Source organism: Camelus bactrianus, chromosome X (assembly GCF_048773025.1).
Source record: "Camelus bactrianus isolate YW-2024 breed Bactrian camel chromosome X, ASM4877302v1, whole genome shotgun sequence".
Classification (NCBI taxonomy): Eukaryota; Metazoa; Chordata; class Mammalia; order Artiodactyla; family Camelidae; genus Camelus; species Camelus bactrianus.
Window position 1 is genome coordinate 35,025,453 of NC_133575.1, and position 25,012 is coordinate 35,050,464.

Consider the following 25,012-nt stretch of genomic DNA (forward strand, 5'->3'; position numbering starts at 1 on the left):
GGGTTAAAAGCTTCTGAAATAGGGGCTGGTTTTTCTCACTGAATGAGAAGTCCAGAGAGGGAGAGAGAGCCCAGGTTGGAGACAGTGGCTGCATGGTGCCCGCAGGGCCCTGGGTCCCCTTTATCGCTGCTGGACTCATAAGATGGCTACTGTGCCCCCAAGGAACTACGTCCTAGATCCAGACAGGAAAATGAAGGCAGGGCCAAGGGCAGGAAAAATGTATCAGCTGAGCCTGACTCTCTGAATTGGAAAAATAACCTTCCCAGAGGCCCCATGTGATAAACCTTAATTCACATGTCACTGGCCTTAAGTGAGTCAAGTGGCCAAGCGAGCTGCAGGGAGCCCTGGGGAGGTGAACACCTTGTAGCAGACACAACTCCAGCCTGAATAAAACTGGCGCTCTCTCCCTAAGAATGAAGGGGAGAGTGAAGAAAAGATCCCCAGCTAGAAACGTCTGCCACGAGGACCGTGCAGGATGATAAATGCTGGCTCTTTGCGGGGACTGCAGACACCTTCTCTGCTTGTAGTCTGATGGTCTGCCTGAGCAGAGCGATCTGATTTGTCACTTTTAGAATTAGGGATAAAAACTGGAAAGCTGTCTCAGGTTGGGCTCCACAGAAGCAGAGCCTGCAACAAGGATTTCAGCACATGTCATTGATTAAGGGCACATTCTTGGGAGAAACCTGTAAGGGAGTGAGGGAAACAGCCAAGAGAAGGGAAATCATCCGAGCAGGAATGCATTCGCACCCAAAGTTCAGCGCAGGCCTAACACACAAGTGGCTGTGAGCCGAAATCACAGCACAGAGTTGTCCCACCTTAAAGAAGCTCAGCCTTTCACTCTTGACAAATTGTCGGCCATTTGCTATCCCATCTTGTGGTGAAGGGGCCAGTGTAACCTCCCAGGTTACCTCTCTGGGTGATGCAATGCCCAACGGCCAAGAGCAACACTCCATAGAGGGTCGTGGGTGTGAGGCGGTGGCCAGAGCACTTGCTGCCACTGTGGGGGATGGGCGCCTGACCCCTAACGTGGATCTGTGTGCACACCAACAGCATCTAGTGCAAACTGTAACACTAATACACCTTCCAAGGGACCGCCTTTATTTCTACTTTGTATTGTTTGAGAATGTAACCCTAGATATATTGCTATGATTAAAAGCTATTGGAAAAACTGGCAACGAGTTGAAAGTGTCTCATTTTCAAGAAAAATGATTAACAGGTGTTGACTTATTTTGTTGAACTGCGAATGCAGAAAGCACTTTATAATTTGCTCTGGGTATTAACCAGGATCCAGTCTGTAGTTCCCAATCTCATCAGAGCACGTAAATATTTCATAGTCTTAGTGTCTCATTTAAAGCTCAATGAATATTTAATTGAAGTTGACCAACAAAATAACTGAAAGAATTATGTTGTATTTAGTTGGGCCTGAAATGAGCAAGCTCTTCATTTTCTCAAGTAGTTTGAAGCTAAAATTATCCCAACTTCATGAAATATTCTACATAATTTTATAAGTAATTAAAGGGCTGTAAAATAGGGTTGAAAGGCACGTATTAAATACTGAGAAAAACATGAAATAAAATTAATGTTCAACTTTAAATGCAAGAGAATAGTTTAATATATTGTGGCCTACATTATTTATTCAATGGTGGATTAGTTTAAACTATTGTCAATACCCTTTTTGACAGAAGAAGTAAAAATAGAATCTTTATTAATCCTTGCAAATTAAATACTCTCGAATGATGTGCAAACACCTATAAGACTGATATTAACAGGACACCGAGCATGATCCAAGTAAGTCAGCCCAGAAACTGTTACTGAACCCTGGGTCCAACACTAAGCCAGGTACTGAAGATAATCCAAAAAAAGAGAGAGAACGGTTCACATTCAAAGTACAGATGGTTTCCCAGGAAAGACGCTTCTCCCCAGTCTGTTAGATTTCCGTAAGTGTCAGAAATGGGCTCCAAAAGTAATGTGTGCTCTAACTGATTGACCCTAACTCAGATGACATGGGATATGTCACTTCTGCTAAATTTGAAGACATTTTAATTGGAATCAAAGTATTGCCAACCAACCCACGTTATTAAGGCTGCTAAAAATCACCTGGAAAATTTAGCATACTATGGTTTGAATTCTTTATCTTAGTTATTTTTAATTTACAGGACCTAAATAATCTAATAACAAGTTCTTTTTTGGAGAACAGACCATGGGGCCATGATACAGTGCATCCATCTAGCTGCCTTATAGGAAATAACTAGTCACCTTGGGTTTTTCAAACCCTATCATCTGAGTCCCTTTTTAAGATATTCAAATGGATTGCCTTCTTCAACTGTCAATGTGCCAGTATACGTGCCTGTGTTACGTGTACAAACACACACACTAAAAAGTGCAGACTCTTGTCTAATAACGGCACCTCTTTCCTTCACATCTACAATTCCTACCATGTCACCCTTTGGTCCTCAGGGATAGGGAACCATAATTAGGATGGAGAAAAGAAGAGAAGGCATTTTTCTGTTGCTATTCAATGGCACATTCAGAATCAAACAAAATCACTTAGTTAATGGCAACCACTACACAAAAGTGGCAGTATGACCAGACTCTACTATCTCCAGAAGGACAGAATCCTCCTGTCCAGGGCAGGAGATGAGAGGAAGGTTAATAAGCACTTACTAGGCAAGAAAGGCAATGAACATCTGGCATCCTGCAACCAAGAGGCCCGGTCAGAAATAGCAGCGGTAACTCTGTTTAGGGTACTTTTGTTCTAGAATGTGTCATTTCAGATGAGCACATTTACATTTATTTACACAGAGGACTCTTATTTTCTCAAATCTACTTAATATTTAGTACATGTAACGTTTTAAGGATGCATGTGTCCCAATGTCATGTGACTTACCTGTTTATCAAAAGCCACCCAGGATGGCGAGTCACTTCCCATTCCTTCAGGAAATACACTATACTTTGGCTTTATCTTCTGTCCAAAAAGCAGTTCTCCTCCTATTCCTGGTTTATCTTCACTCACCAGCATCCTAACATTGTTGCAAAAGCCCCAATGTTGAGATTTGTGGAATTTCTCCTTTCCCACCTGTGAACACAAGAGACAACAGAAAATGGCCAAAGTTACTCTTGATGATTTGTCTTAATTTGTTTTAAAAGGTAAACACATTTCCCATCAATTTTTCCATCACTAGATGCATATTAAAGTGGCAAAGAATTATGATCAACTGTCACCATAGTTATGTCTCATTTTAAATTCATTTTAATAAATTCAAAACCTTGAAAAGCAATAAGAATAAACCCAATGCTCCATGCTATTTAAAACATTTAAAAATAACTATTACTGCAAGTGAACATTTAGGACATCAGCTTGCTAATTGGTCTATTCTACTTATTTGCCAAGAATGCAAACAGGGAAAAAAAAGAAACTCCTCTACATCAGAGCACAAATGTAACAGTTTTCCCAGAGAAGTCTAAATATTATTTTCATCAGAACAGAGAATAAAATCTTTGCCTCATTAAAGTAAATGTCACGGGAAATTCCTCAGAGCTGACATTCTCCGCCTAATTGGAGAACCTTGCCCTCCCCTCTTCCCCACTCCCCTCCCATCTTCTCTGAAGATCTGGGCAGAGACAGCAAAACCCCTATAATGCTACCAAGGATCAGCAAAACTGTGGGCCCGCACCTTCTCACGTCTGCAGCTAGTAGGAAAGTGAAGCAGAAAAATCCCTCTGAGGAAAGATATGGCAATACCTAGCAAAGTGAAAGGTGTCTATGTCCCAAGACCTAGCAAGTCTGCTCCTGAGTACCTTTGGCCCCTGTGCACCAAAAGCTATAGATCGGGTTCTGTTACAGCAGTGTCTGTAAGAGTGAAAACTAGGAAATAATCTCAATGTCCATCAATGGCAGAAAAGATACCTCAATTGTGTTCTCTTTATACCATGGAATATTAATGCAGAGGTCTAAAATGACATGCATCGATATGGACAAGTCTCAAAAAAATGTCCAGCAGGGGGAAAAAAAAAAGGTAGTAAAAAGGGCATATAAAATTTGATGATTTCACATATACAAAGTCTGGAAACATTCAAAAATAAAGTATTATTTATGGATAATATAAGCATGGAAATAATAAGCAGGAAATTCAAGATAATATAATATCCATGATAATATGATACTATATATGATACAATAAATATCATATATGATATCATATAATGAATGCCACAGCCCTGTATAAAAAAAAAAAAATGAAGAACATTTCAGATACAATTAAAGCCCTCTCTTAGAGTTCCTGCCCCTTGACTCCCTCTCCAGTGGTAACCAGAGCCCTGAATTTGCTGCTTGAACTTTAACAGTTTGCCAACATTGTATATAGCCAGGGCAATAACCTCTTGCAAAGTATGATGCATTAACAGGGAAGTCTGAAAGGAAGTTCAAAAATACTTTGTTTCAAGGCAACCTAGGAAATAGGAGAAAACATTTGCAAATAACATATCTGATAAAGCATTAATATTCCAAAATATATAAAGAATTCATACAACTCAAATAGCAAAAAAAAAAAAAAAAACAACTGATTAAAAACTGGACAGAGGATCTGAATAGACATTTTTCCAAGAAGACACACAAATGTCCACCAGGTACATGAAAAGGTGCTCAACATCACCGATCATCAGGGAAATACACATCAAAACCACAATGAGATGTCACATCACGCCTGTTAGAAGGGTTATCATCAAAAAGACAAAAGATGACAAGTGTTGGTGAAGACGTGGAGAAAAGGGAAAAGAACCCTCGTGCACTGCTGGTGGAAATGTAAATTGGTGTAACCACTATGGAAAACAGTATGGAGGTTCCTCAAAAAATTAAAAGTAGAACTACCATATGATCCAGCAATTCCACTTCTCGGTATTTATCTAAAGAAAATGAAAACACTAACTTGAAAAGATATGTGCACCCCACCATGTTCATTTGCGGTTTTATTTACAATAGCCAAAACATAGAAACAACCTAAGTGGCCATTGATGGAAGAATGAATGAAGAAAATGTGGTGTGCGTGTGTGTGTGTGTTTATGTTTTATATATATATATATATATAAAATGGATATTTTTCATCCATAGAAAAGAATGAAATCCTGCCACTTGCAACAACATGAATGGACTCTGAGGGCATTATGCTAAGTGAAATAAGTCAGATAGAGAAGGACAAAAATCACATGATCTCATTTATATGTGGAATCTTAAAATAAAAATTAAAAAACCAAGTTCATAGATACAGAGAACAGATTGGTGGCTGCCAGAGGTGGAGGATGGGGGGGGTGGATGGGCAAAATGGGTGAAGGAGGTCAAAAGGTACAAACTTCCAGTTATACGATAAATAAGTCCTGGGGATGTAATGCACAGCATGGTGACTACAGTTAATAATACCGTATTGTACATTTGAAAGTTGCTAATTGAGGAAGTCTGAAAAGTCTCATCACAAGAAAAAAAACTTGTAACTGTGTGATGATGCATGCTAACTAGACTTACTGTGATCATTTTGCTATATATACAAATATCCAATCATTGCACTGTACACCTGCAACTAACATGATGTTTTATGTCAATTACATTTCAATTACCAATAAAAATTAAATACTCAATGTTAAAAGAAAAGAAAAGGCAAGGCGTCGTTTCCTCTTGTAGTGAAGGCAGCCCGAAGAATGGGGAAGGGCCTGAGCATCCTTGCCCAAGGGAGCCAGGGCCACAACAGCTTCCCCAGGCAGATGAACAGCTCAGGTCAAAGGCAGTGGAAGGAAAGCTACAGGCTGTGGTTAGGATGGTGACCTGCAGTCTGGCTTGTCCCATAGAGAATCCACTGCCACAACCTCCACCACCACCCTACTCCCCCCCGACACACACACACAGTCACTTTACCACAAGTCCATAACATAGTGCAAGTTGGACTGGTTAAAGTGAACAGTGGAATAACAGAATTTCATAACAATGTTCCTTTTTTCAAAGCAAGTAACTTCGGACAATCACAAACTTACTTCAGGTCAAACCAACAAATGTTTCTTAAGCATTTACTATATTCCTAGCTTTGTGCCAGATACACCACTTAAAACAAGCATAAGACTCAGCCCCTGCCCTGAAGAAGAAACCCACTATCTTGCTGATGAGTCAAGATTTAGATACATAAAGCAAGCAGGACAGCTACCATTTTTGACCACTTACTATATGCTAGACCCTTTACTAAGGGCTTTATATACACTACCTAATTTCACAATCACAAAACTATTTGATAGGCTTTATTACTGCCATTTTACCAATGAGGAAACCAATGCAGAGACAGGTAGAGACAGGTAGACTAGCACATCCACAGTTATATGGTAACTAGTAGAGCCTGCATCTGAACCTAAGTTCATTGACTCCAAGCTCTGGTAAGTTTATCTGCCCAGAGCCATAAACCAATGGGCTGAAGTTGTGTTGAGGTCCTGCAGGTAGCTGGATACTGTTGCAGGCCTGGAGGAATGGGATGAATCAGAGGAGAGGCAAGGGTGTTCTGGGTAGGTTTACGAGTGATGCACTGCAGCTGAGCTGACAGTGCCTAGCGTGAGGGGCAAGAGAGGAGCAAGTCTAAGTAAAAGGGACAAGTTCATGTTTGGAAGAGGGTGAGATAGAGTAGAAAATGTAAGGAGGTATATATTATGGAAAGCCTCATATTTAATTACCATATACATCTGAAGTTCTCCTTGAACAAGGATAAAATAGAATAAAAGACTGTCTGGGGTGGCAATGTTTTAGACAGACTAAAAATCATTTTATAGCCTTTTTTTTATTTTAACATTTTTTATTGATTTATAATCATTTTACAATGTTGTATCAAATTCCAGTGTAGAGCACAATTTTTCAGTTATACATCAACATATATATTCACTGTCATATTTTTTTCTCTGTGAGCTACCATAAGATCTTGTACATATTTCCATGTGCTATACAGTATAATCTCACTTATCTATTCTACATTTTGAAATCCCAGTCTGTCCCTTCCCCCCTCCCCCCGCCCCCTTGGCAACCACAAGTTTGTATTCTATGTCTATGAGTCTGTTTCTGTTTTGTATTTATGTTCTTTTTTTTTTTTTTTTAGATTCCACATATGAGCAATCTCATATGGTATTTTTCTTTCTCTTTCTGGTTTACTTCACTTAGAATGACATTCTCCAGGAGCATCCATGTTGCTGCAAATGGCGTTATGTGGTTGGGTTTTATGGCTGAATAGTATTCCATTGTATAAATATACCACATCTTCTTTATCCAGTCATCTGTTGATAGACATTTAGGCTATTCTAAAGGCTATAAAAAAGCCTAAACAGCCATTTTATAGCCTTTAGAATGTCAAGAGTTAGAAACCTGGATAACATCAAAGGTTGGAGAGAATGTGGGGAAATAGGAACCCTACCTAATGCTTTGCTGATGGGAGAGTTAACTGTCATACTGGAAAGCAATGCAGTACTACTCAGCAAAATAGGGCATGTGTATTCCCTATGATTCAAGAATCTCACAGATGGGTAGATATCTCAGAGAAAATCTCACAGTAGCCAATAAATGGATATATATGAGAATGTGCAATGGTATTTTGGGGAAGTTGGCAGCAACCTAGATATCTATGTTGATGAAATGAATAAGAAAATATGGTTTATGCTGCAATGTTACCAAATTTATTGATGAGCTCTAATAGTTTTCTGGTAGCCTCTTTAGGATTTTCTATGTATAGTATCATGTCATCTGCAAACAGTGACAGTTTTACTTCTTCTTTTCCAATCTGGATTCCTTTTATTTCTTTTTCTTCTGATTGCTGCGGCTAGGACTTCCAATACTACATTGGATAAAAGCGACAAGAGTAGACATCTTTGTCTTATTCCTGATACTACAGGAAATACTTCCAGCTTTTCACCATTGAGAATAATGTTAGCTGTGGGTTTGTCATGTATGGCCTTTATTATGTTGAGGTATGTTCCCTCTGTTCCCTCTATGCCCACTTTCCAGAGAGTTTTTATCACAAATGGATGTTGAACTTCATCAGAAGCTTTTTCTGCATCTATTGAGATGATCATATGGTTTCTATTCTTTAGTTTGTTAATGTGGTGTATCACATTGATTGGTTTGTGGATTGGTATCGAAATCAGTGGCATTTCAATACACAAAATAGCAGACAAAGAAATTAAGAAAATAATCCCATTTACCATCACATCAAAAAGAATAAAATACCTAGGACTAAACCTATCTAAGGAGGCAAAGGACCTGTACTCTGAAAACTATAAGACACTGATGAAAGAAACTCAAGATGACATAAACAGATGTAAAGATATACTGTGTTCTTGGATTGGAAGAATCAATATTGGTAAAATGGTGATACTACCCAGGGTAATATACAGATTCAGTGCAATCCCTATCAAATTGCCAATGACATTTTTCACAGAACTGGAACAAAAAAATTTTCAATTTGTATGGAAACACAAAAGACCCTGAATAGCCAAAATAGTCTTGAGAAAGCAGAATGGAGCTGGAGGAATTACGTTTCCTGATTTCAGACTATACTACAAAGGTACAGCAATCAAAATGGTATGATACTGGCACAAAACCAGACACACAGATCAATGGAACAGGATAGAAAGTCCAGAAATAAACCCAAGCACTTATGGTCCATCTATGACAAAGGAGGCAAGAATATACAATGGAGAAAAGACAGTCTCTTCAGTAAGTGGTGCTGGGAAAACTGGACAGCTACCTGTAAAAGGATGAAATGAGAATATTCTCTAACAACATACACAAAAATAAACTCAAAATGAATTAAAAGCCTAAATGTAAGACCAGATACTGTAAAACTCCTAGAGGAAAATACAGGCAGAACACTCTTTGATATAAATCACAGCAATATTTTTTTTGAACCAGTTCCTAGAGTAATGGAAATAAAAGCAAAAATAAACAAATGGGACCTAGTTAACCTTAAAAGCTTTTGTACAGCAAAGGAAGCCATAAACAAAAGGAAAAGGTAATCTACAGAATGGGAGAAAACATTTGCAAATGACACAACTGACAAGGGACTAATTTTCAAAATATACAAACAACTCATACAGCTTAATAGCAAAAAAACAAACAACCCAATTAAAAAGTGGGCAGAATACCTAAATAAACATCTCTCCAAAGAAGATATCCAGATGGCCAACAAGCACATGAAAAGATGCTCAACATCACTAATTATTAGAGAAATGCAAGTCAAAACTACAATGAGGTATCACCTCATACCAGTCAGAATGGCCATCATTCAAAAGTCCACAAATGATAAATGGTAGAGAGGCTGTGGAGAAAAAGGAATCCTCCTACACTGCTGGTGGGAATGTAAATTGGTGCAGCCACTATGGAGGACAGATGGAGGTTCCTTAAAAAACTAAAAATAGACTTACCGTGGAAAAGAACCTGAAAAGAAAAAATATATATGTATGTATATGTGAGAAAAAAAAAAGATATATGGTTTAATGGGTAAGTACACTATGGCAGATCTTCATGTCACTGCTCTGAAGCAATAAACCAGATGGATTAGCTCAGGCTGCCATAACAAAATATCATAGACTAGGTGGCTGAAACAACAGAAATTGATTTCTCACAGTTCTGGAGGCTGGGAAGTCCAAGATGAAGATGCTGGCCAATTCAGTTGCCCAGTGAAGCTTCTATTCTTAGCTTGCAGAATGCCTATTTCTCACTGTGACCTCACAGGGCAGTGAGAGAGCAAGAGCGCGAGACAGCACAAGGTAAGGGCATGAATTTCATCATGGGGGCCCCACCCACATGACCTCATCTAAACCTAACAACCTCCCAAGGCCGTATCTTCAAATACCATCATGTTAGGGGTGGGTAGGGTTTTGGGGGGGGGGTCAAGGCTTCAACACATGGATTTGGGGAGGACACATATCACCAGATGTACATACAGCAACACAGATCCTTAAAACATATTATTGGGTGAAACTGGTATCTGTAGCACACAATATCATTTACATTTTTTTAAAAAATACAAAAAACAATGCTATATATTTTACATATATGGATTCAAGAATGTACATCAAAGACACATGTATGGAAGCCTATGCAAAGTGGAAAGGGAATGAGATTAGGGATTGGGAATGATGAAGAATAAAAATACATTAAGAGAGAGACCTTGCACAGATCAACGGTGAAACTGTACCAGAAACAGAGGAATAAAATTAATTCACCTCTTTGCACCTGACATTTAAAAAAATGATGGACATTTAGGGTGCTTACATGCCTTGCCTATTGTATATAGTGCTGCTTTGAACATTGGGGTGCATGTATCTTTTCGCATTAGAGTTCCCTCCTGATATATGCCCAGGAGTGGGATTGGTGGATCATATGTTAAGTCTATTTTTAGTTTTTTTAGGAATCTCCGTACTGTTTTCCATAATGGCTGCACCAACCTGCATTCCTACCAGCAGTGTAGGAGGGTTCCCTTTTACCCACAGCCTCTCCAGCATTTATTGTTTGTGGACTTTTGAATGATGGTCATTCTGACTGGTGTGAGGTGACACCTCATCGTAGTTTTGATTTGCATTTCTCTGATAATTAGTGACACTGAGCATCGACAGGTGACTGGATAAAGAAGTTGTGGTATATTTATACAATGGACTACTACTCTGCCATAAAAAGAATAAAATAATGCCATTTGCAGCAACATGGATGGACCTAGAGATGGTCATTCTAAATGAAGTAAGCCAGAAAGAGAAAGAAAAATATCATATGATATCACTCATATGTGGAATCTGGAAAAAAAAAAAGGACACTATGAACTCATCTACAAACAGAAACAGACTCTCAGACTTAGTAAACAATCTTATGGTTACTGGGGGAAGGGGGTGGGAAGGGATAAATTTGAGAGTTTGAGATTTACAAACATTAGCCACTATATATAACAATAGATTTTTTAAAAGTTTCTTCTGTACAGCATAGGGAACTATGTTCAATATCTTGTAATAACCTTTAATGAAAAAGAATATGAAAATGAATATATGTATGTATATGCATGACTGGGACATTGTGCTGTACACCAGAAATTGACACATTGTAACTGACTGTATTTCAATTTTAAAAAAATGATGGATTGGAATGAGAGGTGAGAGGTAGGCAGACAAGGCTGCTAGCACAGCTGAGCAGGCCTAGGGTGAGAAAGGCCTGCACGAAGGGTGAAGACAGTGGGAACAGGAAGGGAGGGACGTCCTACAGGCCAGGGGCCTTCTAACTATTATTGAGGAAGGGCAAGTTTGACTGCTTCTTTTACCAAATCATTTGAGACTGATACTTTTGTCAAATACAATAAAAATTAACTATAAGAAATTGAGTAAGTTTATAATTTAAAAAAATAAAGTCAACTAATTAGCAACCTTGAAAAAAAAGACACTGAAATAAAAACAAAGACATAACAGCTCACAAGCTCACTGATCACACCCTCAGATATCACAGCAATGTCAAATTGCTATGTAAGTTCCCAATATCACAAACACACACCACACTTGGAGCAGCGCTGCTCCAGCAGACATCAGGTAAAGAAACCAACATCAGTGATTGGACATATCAAGAAAGGAAGAGGGATGGGAGGTGACTTGAAAGTTTCATGCCAGCCTCACTTCCACTTGGGAAGGTGGGAGGGGTGGGGGGGGTGGGCAGAAAAAGCAATAAGGAAGACAAAGCACTTCCATCACCTGGCTCCTTAGCTGACATACTGCTGCAGCTCCCAAGTATGGTTATAACAGCACAGGCTGAGTTTCTCATTTCTGAGATTTCTGAAGGAAACTAAAGCAGTGGATTGAGCCGAAAGTGCCCTCAGCAAGGTTGGCCTATCTTTTCTCAGTCACCACCACAGTAGAAAGGGAAAGAGAAGGGACTGGAAGAAGCAAAGGACAAAGGTGGTGCACCTGCTTCCCCTAACCATACACATACACAACTGTTATGAACTCTTGTCAGTACATTTTCATCTAGCTAGTGACAATGACTAACCATACCACACAGTGAGGCCTTTTCCTTTAAACATATGATCTACCAATGTTCTGAAAACTGAAGAGAAACCACAATGTGTAAAATTCAGAAGGTAGTTCAATCAAGTTCCTGATAAATTGATGAGCAATTTCTCTACACAGAGTATTAGCTAGATACTAGTTCAATATTTCCAATTCTTTGCTAAATAAAATAAAATCAGCCAGACCATATTCTTGAATACTTTTAACATGAAACAAGAACAATTACTAAAACCTTTCCAAAACTCCTGGTTTGTGAGTTGTAAATTCACACAACCCAAACCACAAACAACAACAACACACACTTCATTAAAGTTCAGTAATGTCAATTTCTATTCTTATTGTCATCAGCACAGCATGTAAAATTCCATTGATGCACTATCAGGGTATGGACTGAAATTTCAATTCAAAATTCTATACTTCAGAAACTAATTGCTGGAGGATTTGTTTGGTATGATGTAAAAGTCCATAGGGCACCTATTTCAAATGTTTGCCCCTACATACATACACACACACACACATATGCAAACTTGAGATTTGCCATTATAATCTCTTAGGATCACAGGTCCACCTGCCCTTTGCTCTAGTGACTATGAAATGGTGTTTAGTCTCGGTCCAAAGAAATTAGGCAAATGTCTTAGCAAATGATAAAATCAGGAACATATTAACCCCAGATCCAATGTTCCTTGATATCTCAACTCCTTGGGTCCCACTTACAGCACCACTACTGGAAATGCAACAGCAAATCCAGACTCTTCTTGACGTTTCCCATCAAATTAATAGCTGGTATCACTGTCCCTTCCTTGTTGCTAAAGATTAGAGGAGTAATTTTATCACACGATTGGATTGATTAATGGATAATCAATAAGTTGTCAGGGCCATTAGAGAAACTGTAAAGCTAACCCAAACTGAGAAGCAGGTTATAGTCATAAGCATCTAGAGTTGTTTACCCATTTATAATCTCTCTTTCAGAGTTGCAGCACATCAGAGGCCCTTTGTTTCTTTCTAGACTGTGCTCCAAAGACCAGATGCTTGACAACCACATGACAAAGGCAAGAAAAATAAGGTTCCTGCTAGGAAGCTGACAGCTCATTAGGGCCACCATGAGCCAGAAGCCTATCTTTGGATGTGAATATCCTTCCCCCAGCCATAACAGCAGGCATGTTTAGCACTCCTCTAAGTGCTTTAGGGAGCATTAAATTCTTTTATTTCTCAGAGAAAATCTCTGAGTACACTTTATCATTATCCCCACTTTATAGACGGGGATACTCAGGCACAGAGAGTTCAAGTAATTTGCCCAAGGTCAGTCAACTAGTATAAATAGCGAATCCAGGATGAACACTCAAAGTCTGAGCCCTTGACCATTAAGCCTTGCATTGTTTGTGCCCTCTTAGAAGAAAGAAATAGCTCTCCCCTTGTTTAACTCGTCAGAGATGAATCACTACTTTTGCTTTTGACAAATAACGAAAATGACCACCATAATCTGGAAGGGAGGGAACACATCCAATAATTGGTCCTGAACTCAATCCCTTAAAAGCAAAATAGGTATTAGAGAGTATCACAGAAACTCTTTTACAGTCACCAGAAGTTACTAAGAATTTGGTGCCTGAAGAGAACCAGTTAATATTTAATATTTCCATATATATTAACAACATTTACTTTTCTAACTCCTGTTGAGGTTGATGGAAAATACGATATAGAATTACCTGAAACTATCATTCTTAGATATTCCTGCCTGATCAGGTTTGGGACTAGTTTGCTTCTGTTCTGTGAATAGTTTTTTTTTTTTTTCTCCCTTCACAGCATATTTATTTTAAAAATTCATTTTCTCTTTTCTTCTTTTCTGCACTTTTATAGAGAAAAAGAAGTCATTCAGCAAATACTGTGAACCTCCCAGAGAAAATAACAACAAAATTGCCTTGGGTAGAGTGGGATCTTAGAGCTCAGGACCGTAAGAGCATGAAAGCTATCATTACTTATTAATAAAGCTAAATCACTCAAAAGGAAACCCGAAATGTAAAAATAAAAAAAGTCATGTCAAAGAAAACTTCAAACACGTTTAAGCTAATTTTCCTCTCTTTGCAAACCTAACTTGGAAAAATGTTGTGCTCATGGTTCGTAGCCATCAATTCAATACAACAAGATTGGTTTTATACATTAAATAACGTATTTAAATCAGGAGAGTGAAAACTAAAGTTAAATCAATAAGCTCTAGAAAGATGTGTGGCCTCTTGCTCAGAAAGTGCTGATTTTTTTTTCACTAAATAATTCAATTCAAAGCACCAATCAATAAAAAGAAGTCTAAAGACTTCCCCCAAAGTCAGTTAACATCACTGGTTCATTGTAGCTGATTAGTACATCCATTCTCAAATTCCTTCTCTGTTGCTAGTCCGCATTTAGAATTTAGAAAAGGCTAAACACTCCACTTGTTTCCTCAGCCTCCTTTTTAGAAGTCTGTTCTGGGATTCTGGAAAAGGCTTTTGTCCTCTTGAGCCAAGGGACAAATGCAAGTGATGCTGCCCCTAACTCACCTCTTCTTGCCTTGAGGTGTATACATAATGCCTGGAGCTGCAGCAGCCACCTTGGGATCATGGCAGGAAGGTGGGGAGGACTGCAGAGATGCTGGCTCAGCATTGAGCCTTTAAAGTGTATGCCAGCAGCCACCTACCTCCAGACTTCCTGCTTGGTGAGAAAAAAATCCCTGCTTGTTTAAGCTTCTATTGGTCAGGTATTCCATTACTTGCAGTATAAAGCCATTAAAAATAAATGCATTTTGTCTCTAAACCTGTGCTTTAATACCCTTTTAAAAACAGAATAAGATTATTAAGTGATCTAAAGGGTAATTTGTTTACATATTGAGAAAAATAAGTATCTTCTCAAATTTTGAGCACAACAAATATTAGTAAAATGTATCACTTTCACTGACTTAAGGGATTCTATTTGAAATTAATTCTAGAATTTCTGAAGAGGGGTAACTAATTCTACTGATAAGACTAGAAGAATGGAAAAGCTTAAAGGCAGCTGTGAGTTGTATACACATGAACAGTACATCTAAAGATGGAGACCAGGAGTTCATGATCTGTCCCAGTAACTTCTTGATGGATATTATGGAGGAAAGTCAACATATAGGTAAAACCAGAGACTGTCAATGAGATGGAGGTGTGTGTGTCGGGAACAGATAGGCTGAAGTAAGCTCCTTGTAACACCCAAGTTCAGCACTCCTGTAATAACACACTGGCATCTGATGAAAGCTGATGGTCACAGAAAGTGGCACCAAAAAACAAAGCACCTACAACACAGTACAACAATAACATCTGACTTCCCTCTTCCCCAGCAAAGAATCTGTGGGCTGTAGGAATCATGGCCAACTCAGGGTAAGACCTATGGATTCAAAAACTCCTGGGTCAGAGTGGAAGGGTGAGATATAAGGGCAGCTTCCAACCATACTGCATGAATTGCTAAAGGCTTTCAGGGACAGAGGCAGCGTTTTCCAATAGCTGTGAGGACAGCAGATGTTAGATGCCCAAGGGTGGGAGGGGGTGATGGTTGTATACTTGTGCTGAGTGTGTTTTAGGACTGGAATCTGAACATCTGCAACAATTGTCCCTGCTGCCACAAGATCAAGAATTACAAAAATTGTAACATAATCTGATGCTCATGACGATGATATTTAAAAGGGGGAAATATAGGGACCTAAATGGAAGTGAGGTTTCTATACTTCATTTGACATGGTAAAACACTGACAGTGACAGACTACAGTCTATGTAAGTCACGTATATATACTGAACAACCACTATGAAAACTATACTAAGAGATATATTCAAAAACATCAAGATAGAAGCCTTTAAAAAAAAATGTTCCAGTAACCCAAAGGAAGGTAAGAAAAGAGAAACAAACAGAAAATATATAATAATATATCAGACATAAGCATTAACAAATCAGTAATCACCTTAAATGTAAATGACCTAAATGTATTCATCAAAAGACAGCGATCTGTAGAGTGGATTTTTAAAAGCATGACAAACTACACGCTGTTCACAGGAAACTCATTTCAAATTCAATACTATAGATCAGTTGAAAGTAAAAGGATGGAAAAAGATATACCAGGAAAACACTAATTTTAAAGAAGCAGTAATGGCTGTATCAGTACCACATAAACTAGACTTCAGAGCAAAGAAAATTACTAGAGAAAAGAAGGATATTACATAATGATAAAAGAATCAATCCACCAGGAGGACACAACGAAACTTAAATGTGTATGCACCAAACTACAGAACCTCAAAATACATGAAGCAAAACAGATAGAACTGAAAGGAGCACTAGACAAAGCCACAAGTATAGTTGGGGACTTCAACAATCCTCTCAGCAGCCAACAAAACCTAACTGATATACACAGAACACTCCACCCAACAACAGCAAAATATATATTCTTTTCAAGTGTGCATGAAACATTCACCAAGGCAGACCTTATTTAATAGGGCCATAAAAGAAATTTCAACAACTTTAAAAGAATTAAACTCATACAATTATATTCTCTTTTGATAATGGAATCATTAGAAATCAACAACAGAAAAACAGCAGGAAAATCTCCAAATGCTTGGAAATTAAACAACACACTTCTAACTAGTCTATGGGCTAAAGAGGAAATCTCAAAAGAAATTTTTAAAAAGATGGAACTAAAAGAACATGAAAACACAACATAACAAAATATGTGGGATGCAGCTAAAGCAGTGTTGAGAGGGAAATTTATAACACTAAATACTTATATTAGAAATGAGGAAAGGTCTCAAATCAATAACCTAAGTTCCTACTTCAATAAATTAGAAAAAGGTATATAAAATAAACTAAAAGCAAGCATAAAGAAGAAAATAAAGATCACAGCAGAAATCAATGAAATTGAGGAAAACAATAGAGAAAAATCAATCAAATACAAAGCCTGTTCTTCAAAAAAAAAAAATCAATAAAATTGATAAATCTCTACCAAGATCAAAAAAAATTTTTGAAGAGATAATACACAAATCACCAATACCAGAAATTAAAGTGGTTATCCTCACAGATCCCACAGCCATTAAGAAGATAATGAGGGAACATGTTGACCAACTTTATACACATAAATTCAACAACTTAGAGAAAATGGACCAATTTCTCAAAACCACAAACTACCAAAACTCAATCAAGATAAAATAATCTGAATAGTCCTATAACTTTTAAAGAACTTGAGTTTTTAACTAACAGTCAAAAAGAAACTCCTACACTCAGCTGCCTTTACTGGAGAATTTCAACAAATAATTAAATAAGAATTAACACCAATTTTATGTAATCTCTTCCAGAAAATAAAAGAGGAGGGAACACTTCCCAACTCATTTCATTAGGTCAGTATTATCTTGATACCAAAACCAGATAAGACAATTCAATCAAAAATAACTTACAGACCAGTATCTCTTATGAACATAGATGCAAAAATCCTCCACAAAAAAATCAGCAAATTGAGTCCAGCTATGTATAAAAAGAATTACATGCTATGACCAAGGGGGATTTATTATGCAAGGCTGGCTCAACATTCAAAAAGCAACGAATGTAAGCCACCATATCAACAAGTAAACGAGAAAATTCAAATGATCATATCAATTGATACAGGTAAACGCATTTGACAAAATCCAATACTTATTCAAGATTTTTTTAAAAAACTCTCAGCAAGATAGGAAAAGAGGGGAATTACTTGTTAATGAGCATCTACAAAAAACCTACAGCTAACATTATACTTAATAGCAAAAGACTGAATATTCTTCCCCTAAGATCAGGAACAAGACAAGAATGTCTGCTCTCATCACTCTTATTCAACATATTACTAGAAGTTCTACTCACTGCAATTAGGCAAGAAAAAGAAGTTAAAAGGATATAGATTAGAATGGAAGAAATATAACTGTCTCTGTATGTAGATGACAAGATTGTCTATATTTTAAAAATCCCACAGAACTAACTGGAAAAAAAATCCTAAAACTAATATTGAGATCAGCAGGGCCACAGGATACAAGATCAACACACAAAAATCAATCCGACTTCTATATACTAACAAGGAGCACAGGAAACTGAAATTTAAAACACAATGTCATTTACAACCACTCAAAGAAAATAAAATACAAACCAGGTACATGGTCTTAAGCTGAAAAATACAAAATGCTGATGAAAAAAAATCAAAGATGAACTAAAGAAATGGAGAGACACATCATGTTCATGAATAGGAAGACAAGACATAGTGAAGATGCCAATGTTCCTCTAATTAATCTAGAGGCTTAATGCAATCCTATCAAACTTCTAGCAAAGTTATTTGTAGATACAAACAAACTTATCCTAAAATTTGTATACAAAGGTACAGGCCCTAGACAAGGAAGAATCTCAACAAAGAAAAATAAAGTAGGAAAAATCACTATACCTGATATTAAGGTTTACTATATTACTACAGTAATAAAAATAGTGTGGCACTGGCAGAGGGATAGACATAGATCAATGCAACAGAATAGAAAGCGCAGAAGGAAACACACAAATACGTTCAAATGATTTTTTCCAAAGGTGTAAAAGCAATCCAGTGGAGGGATAAATTAGGGGTTTGGGATTAACACATACACACTACTGTAAAACAGATAAACAAGGACATACTGTAGAGCACAGGGAACTATATTCAATATCTTGTAATAGCCTATAATGGAAGGGAATCTGAGAAAGAATATATTTATATGTATAATAGAATCACTTAGCTGTGCACCTGAAACTAACACAACATTGTAAATCAACTACACTTCAGGGGGAGGGTGTAGCTCAGTGGTAGAGCATGTACTTAGCATGCACAAGGTCCTGGGTTCAATCTCCAGTACCCCCCAGTAAATAAATAAGTAGATACATAAACCTAATTACCTCCTTCCTCCAAGAAAAAAAAAAAACCCAAAATTTAAAGTTAACTACACTTCAATAAACATTTTTTAAAGAAGCAATTCAATGGAGGAAAGATAGCCTTTTCAACAAATGGTACTGGAGTAATTGGCTATTCATAGGCAAAATCAAATGAACCTTGACCTAAATCTCACACTTTACACAAAAATTAACTCAAAATGGGTCACAGAGTTGAATAGAACAGGTAAAACTACAGAAATTTTAGGAAAAAACACAGGAGAAAATCTTCAGGATCTAGGGCTGAGCCGAGAGTTCTTAGACTTAGTATCAAAGCATCATCCATAAAAGGGGAAAAAAATGGAGAAGCTGGAGCTCATCAAAATTTGACTTTTTTTTTGCTCTGCAAAAGATAGTTAACAGGACAAAAAGGCAAGCCACAGATTGGGAGAAAACACATCTTAGACAAAAGGCTAGTATCTAGAATGTATAAAGCATTCTCAAAACTCAAAAAACAAAAAAGACTTCTTAAAACTCAACAGTTTAAAAAACAATCCAATTAGAAACAGGCAAAAGACATAAAAAGGCACTTCACCAAGGTGGATATACAGATGGCAAATAAGCACGTGAAAAGATATTCAACTCATTAGCCATCAGAGAAGTGACAATTAAATTCACAACGAGGTATCCTTACACACCTATCAGACAGCTAAAATGAGAAACAGTGGCAACACTAACTGCTGACTAGGATGCAGAAAAACTAGATCACTCATACACTGTTGCTGGGACTATAAAATGGTACATTTGCTCTCAAAAACAGTTTAGTAGTTTTTTTTTTTTTTAATAAAACTAAACAAGCAATTATCTTAAGATCCAGCAATTGCACTCTTGGGCATTTATCCCAGAAAATGAAAACACATGTCCACACAAAAACCTGTACATGAATGTTTGGAGCAGCTTTATGCATAACAACCAAAAACGGGAAATAGCCCAGATATCCTTCAACAGGTAAATGGTTAAAGAAACTGTGGTACATACACGGAATACTACTCAGCGATAAAAATGGATGAACAATTGATCCACACAACTACCTGGATAAATCTCCAGGGATTTGTGCCAAGTGAAAAAAAAAATCCTAAGAGATACATACTTTTATGACTCCATAAATATTTTCAAAGTAATAAAACTTTAGAAATGGAGAACAGGACTTAGGGATGTTGTGGGGGACGGCAGGGTCGGGGCAGGTGTGGAAGTTGATGGGAAGGAAGTGGGTGTGGTAATAAAAGGGCAACACAAGGGATCCTTGTGATAATGGAAATGTTCTATATCTTTACTGTCATGATGGTCACAGTAATCTACACTGATGAAGTAAGGCTACAGACTAAATACACACACACAAATGAGTACAAGTAAAACCAGGAAAATTTAAATAAGATCAATAGATTATACTGATGTTAATATCCCGGTTGAGCTATTAAACTAGTTTTGCAATATGTTACCAATGGGAAAGTGGGTAGAGGGTACATCGGATCTCTCTGTATAATTTCTTATAACTGCATGTAAATCTACAATTAACTCCATAAAAATTTCAATTAACAATAAAAGGAAAGAGAGGGTTTAATTTCCTCAGTAACTAGGAGAGGTTCTACTCAGGTGCCTTTTATAAGGTATTACGTATGAACATGAATATAGATGAGCAATGAATCACTAAAGTCTCGCAGAGATGAGATGGAAATGGTCCTATAAATGGCAAAACAAGCATCTCTGTTTCAATTACCAAACTCATGCAAAGAAGCAAAGGTGGTCTAAATTAACCATTAAGGCATGTGAATTGACCTGATCTCCCCCAAAACTCTAGCAGTTGTGACTATTCCCTTCTCTAGCAGTTGTGACTATGCCAAACACACAGGAAAGTAAAGAATTTGTTTGGCCTTCAATTGGCCAAGCTTGTCACTTTGTCACAGTGCCATTCCCAGGTCAACTTGGGCATCCCGGGGCCTGGATAATGAGGGAATGAAAATGCCCACCTCTCTCTTTCTTTTGCTTTGGGGAATCCCTCCCCAGACACACACAAAGTTGGATCTGGCCTTTCAACAACTGCAGGAACGGGATAAACTCCTCGGGAAATGACACAAGAAAATCCTTTACATTTGCACTAGCGCATATGTGGAATCTTGTTCTCAGGAAACTGGTCTCTTAAAGGGTACTGCCTGATGAAAGCTCAGGGAAATCTGCTGCTTCCAGAAAAAGCCAAACTGGACGCCAAGAGGGAAAAGAGAAACGTCTCACTGCATGGCACAATAGGCCAGAGAGAGGCTTTGAGTCACAATTTGCACGGTGACATCTTCACACTGTCCTGGCTGCTTCACATAAGCCACGCATCCTGAGAGGCTTCTAACCTATTTAAGCCACAGAAGCAAGTGAGTTTCTTCTTCCTTTATATTCACTGTTGCTAAAATAAGAAATATTTTGTTCCACAGCAGCACTAGAAGATACCAGTGAGAAGCATTCTGGAGATGATTCTCCCAAATTGTGTTGATCACCAGTAATTTTTAGGCAATGCTCCTACAGATAGATGGGGGCAATCGACAGGCACCTATTAAGTAAGGGCTTGCCCCAGGTAAGGAAGGGTGACCCAAACAGCATCAATCGTAATTTCTCAGTCAGCTGAGGAATGTCATAATCACACATAAAGAATGCAAAACACAACACAGGCAATAAGGCAGTCAATGAGTGGTCTGTACAACATGAGTGTCCAGGTTATGTAGCCAGAGAGATGGCTCCGGCTGAGATGACCAGCAAAGGCTTTAATGAGGGGGGATTAGAGCCAAGGTTCGAGGGAAGGAGAGTATTTGAACGGGAAGAGGAAGAGGTCTGGGAATGCTGCTGGGGAAGGGGGCGAGTAAACCAACGGCTGAGTGGAAATATTCAAAGGACAGGCAGCGAGCTTGCTGGTTTAATTGGACCTGTTAGGTTTGTTTTCCATTATGACAAAGAAGATCATTAAGAAAGAACGGTATTGTTTGATTTTTTTACAATAATATACTCGTGTTACTTGTATAATTAAAAAACACAAACAAAAAATTTTAAGAAAGGCATGCTAAGGCTGAGGAGGGGGCATCTAGACTCACAGGTATTGAGTCTGTGGCTAGTGTGGCAAACAAACTTTGCTGGCTCCCAACACCCATTATTTGCAACCTTTTCTCATTCTCAGTTCCAAAAACAGATGGTGAAAAATCAAGCTCCCAATCTCCCTTGTAGCAAAGGACAGCCATGTGACTCAATTTTAGCCAGTAAGATGTAAGGCCGAAATCTACTGGGAAACACTTTGTTTTCTGATATAAGAGCCTTCCTGCTAGTCTTGAACATGACTGTAGGAAGTTGTGATGTCTGGAACTGAGGCAACCATCTTGCAGCCATGAGGTCACAAGCCTAAGAAAGAAAAGCAACACTCTGAAGACGGCAGAATGGAGAGATTAAAAATAATCTGAGTCCTTTATGATACTCATCAGCCACTGTCTAAACCTGAAACTGCCACACCTCTAGAGTTCTTACCATATGAGATAATTAATTTGGCTTAAGCCACTGTTAGGTATTCTGTTACTTATATGCAAAAGTATCCTAAGTGACACAGCTATAAAGTTCAGGACAGAATATAAAAATGACCAGAGTTAGGTGTTTGACCCTTGAATAGGCAAAGTGACTCTAATTTCTGAAATGCAAATTAACATTGAGGAATAGTAAAGGAGTTTTATGTCATATCCAAAGTACGAATGGCAGCTTCAAAAAATGACCCAGTCTGAAATCATGTCATTTCAAGGACATTTCAATAGTTACCGGGTACAAGAAATGGAATACTTTAAATCAAAACCATCCCGTGATCTGGCACAGTAATCACTTACTGCTTGTCTGTCCAGCAATTTCCCACCACCAACTCCTTTCTTTGGCTATTTATTTTTTCAACAGTTTCACTGAGGTATAATTTATACATTATATGGTAGTTCTAGTTTCAGTTTTTTTGAGGAACCCACATACTGTTTTCCATAGTGGCTGCACCAATTTATATTCCCACCAACAATGTACAAGGGCTCACTTTTCTTCACATCCTCGCCAAGATTTGTTATTTGTGGTCTTTTTGATGATGGCCATTCTGACAGGTGTGAGGTGGTATCTCTCGGTTTTGATTTGCATTTCTCTGATGATTAGTGATATCGAGCATCTTTTCATTTGCCTGTTGGTCATCTGTTATGTCTTCTTTAGAAAAATGTCTGTTTAGGTCTTCTGCCCATTTTCAAATTGGGTTTTTTGATATTGAGTTGCATGAGCTGTTTATATATTATGGATATTAACCCCTTTTCTGGCTATATATACAAAGAAAATGGAAACACTAATTCAAAACGATACATGCCCAATGTTCATAGCAGCATTATTTATGATTGCCAACATATGGAAGCAACCTAAGTGTCTACCATAAAGTCCATCCATTTAAAATATATGATTTAATGGAGTTTACTTCCCATTTCCTCCCTTCTCCTACACAGGTCTAGGCAACCATTAGTCTTTCTGTCATTATAGATTTGCTTATTCTGCACATATCACATAAATGAGATCATACAATATTTATGATGTAGTCTTTTGTGTATATATATGTGTGTATATATGGCATCTTTTGTCTATCACTTGTGGTATAATGTTTTTGAGGTTCATCTATGCTGTAGCATGAATCAGTGTTTCATTCCTTTTTACAACCAAATAACAGTCCATTGTGTGGATGTACCATATTTTGCTTATCCATTCATGAGCTGATGGACATTTGGGCTTTTTCTACTTTCTGGCTATTATAAATAACGCTGTTATGAACATTCATGTATACATTTTTTGTGGACAAATGTTTTCTTTTCTCTTGGGTATGTCATACAGTTAATTCTATGTTTAAACTTCTGTGGAACTGCAGACTTTTCCACAGCAGCAGCACCATTTTACATTCCTCTCAGCAATGTGTGAGGGTTTCAATTACTACACATCCCTGCCAACACGTGGTATTGTCTTTTTTGTTACAGCCATCCTAGGGGGTGTGAAGTAATATCTCATCGTGGTTTGAATTTACATTTCTCTAATGGCTAATGGTGTTAAGCCTCTTTTCATGTGCTTATTGGCTATGTGTAGTTTCTTTGGAGTAATGTCTACTCAGACATTTTGCACATTTCTAATTGGATCGTTTGTGTTTCTATTGTTGAGTTTTGAGAGTTCTGGATATAAATCCCTCATCATATACATGATTTGCAAATATTTTCTCCCTGTAAAATACTGTAGCTGCCTTTTCACTGTCTTTTTTTATGGGGGGAGGAGGTAATTAGGTTTATTTATTTAATTATTTTTCTTTAATGGAAGTACTGGGGATTGAACCCAGGACCTCATGCATGCTAAGTATGCACTCTATGACTTCAGCTATCTCCTCCCCCCTTTTCACTTTCTTGATGGTTTCTTTTGAAGCACAACTTTGACTATTTATTTCAGCATTATTTGTAATAGCAAAGGACTGGAAATCACACAACTATACATCAAAAGGGGACGAGTTAAACAAAATATGTTACGTCCACACAATGGAGTACTATGTAGCTACAAATGGAATACACATACCAATGGAATGAGGATAGCTCTGTAAACTACTATGAAGAAATCTCCAAGATAAACTGTTAAAAGGAAAAATGAAAGGTGCAAGAGACTAAACAGAGCATGTTACCATTTATTTAGTAAGAGACCATGTGAACATATTTAAGAATTTGCTGTTTTAAAAAACAAAAACAAAAAAGGAAGGATAACCCTAAACTAAATAAATAGTTTTTTTTTTTTTGGTTGTTATTTATAGAGGGAGGGAACAAGATTGAAGGGATAGGAAGAAAAGCTAGACTTGTCTGAATGCACCTCACTTTGTAAATTTGACTTTGAAACCACATAAATGTTTTACTTTTACATTATAATAAAACAAAAAATTTTTAAGTTAAAAAGCAAAAGCAAAATGAAATGAATGAATTTAACTGGGTATCAACTTGGTGACTTAACTATACTGTCTGGAATC

At 37.6% G+C, this 25,012-nt stretch overlaps 1 protein-coding gene across 1 annotated transcript in view; it reads right to left on the reverse strand.

Moving 5' to 3' along the window:
* EFHC2 (EF-hand domain containing 2) overlaps positions 1 to 25,012 on the reverse strand; it is a 168,910-nt gene that overhangs the window by 134,010 nt on the left and 9,888 nt on the right. Inside the window, exon 2 of the mRNA XM_045505194.2 lies at positions 2,888 to 3,076. Coding sequence (XP_045361150.1) covers positions 2,888 to 3,076 — 189 coding nt within the window. The remainder of the gene's footprint in view (positions 1 to 2,887; positions 3,077 to 25,012) is intronic.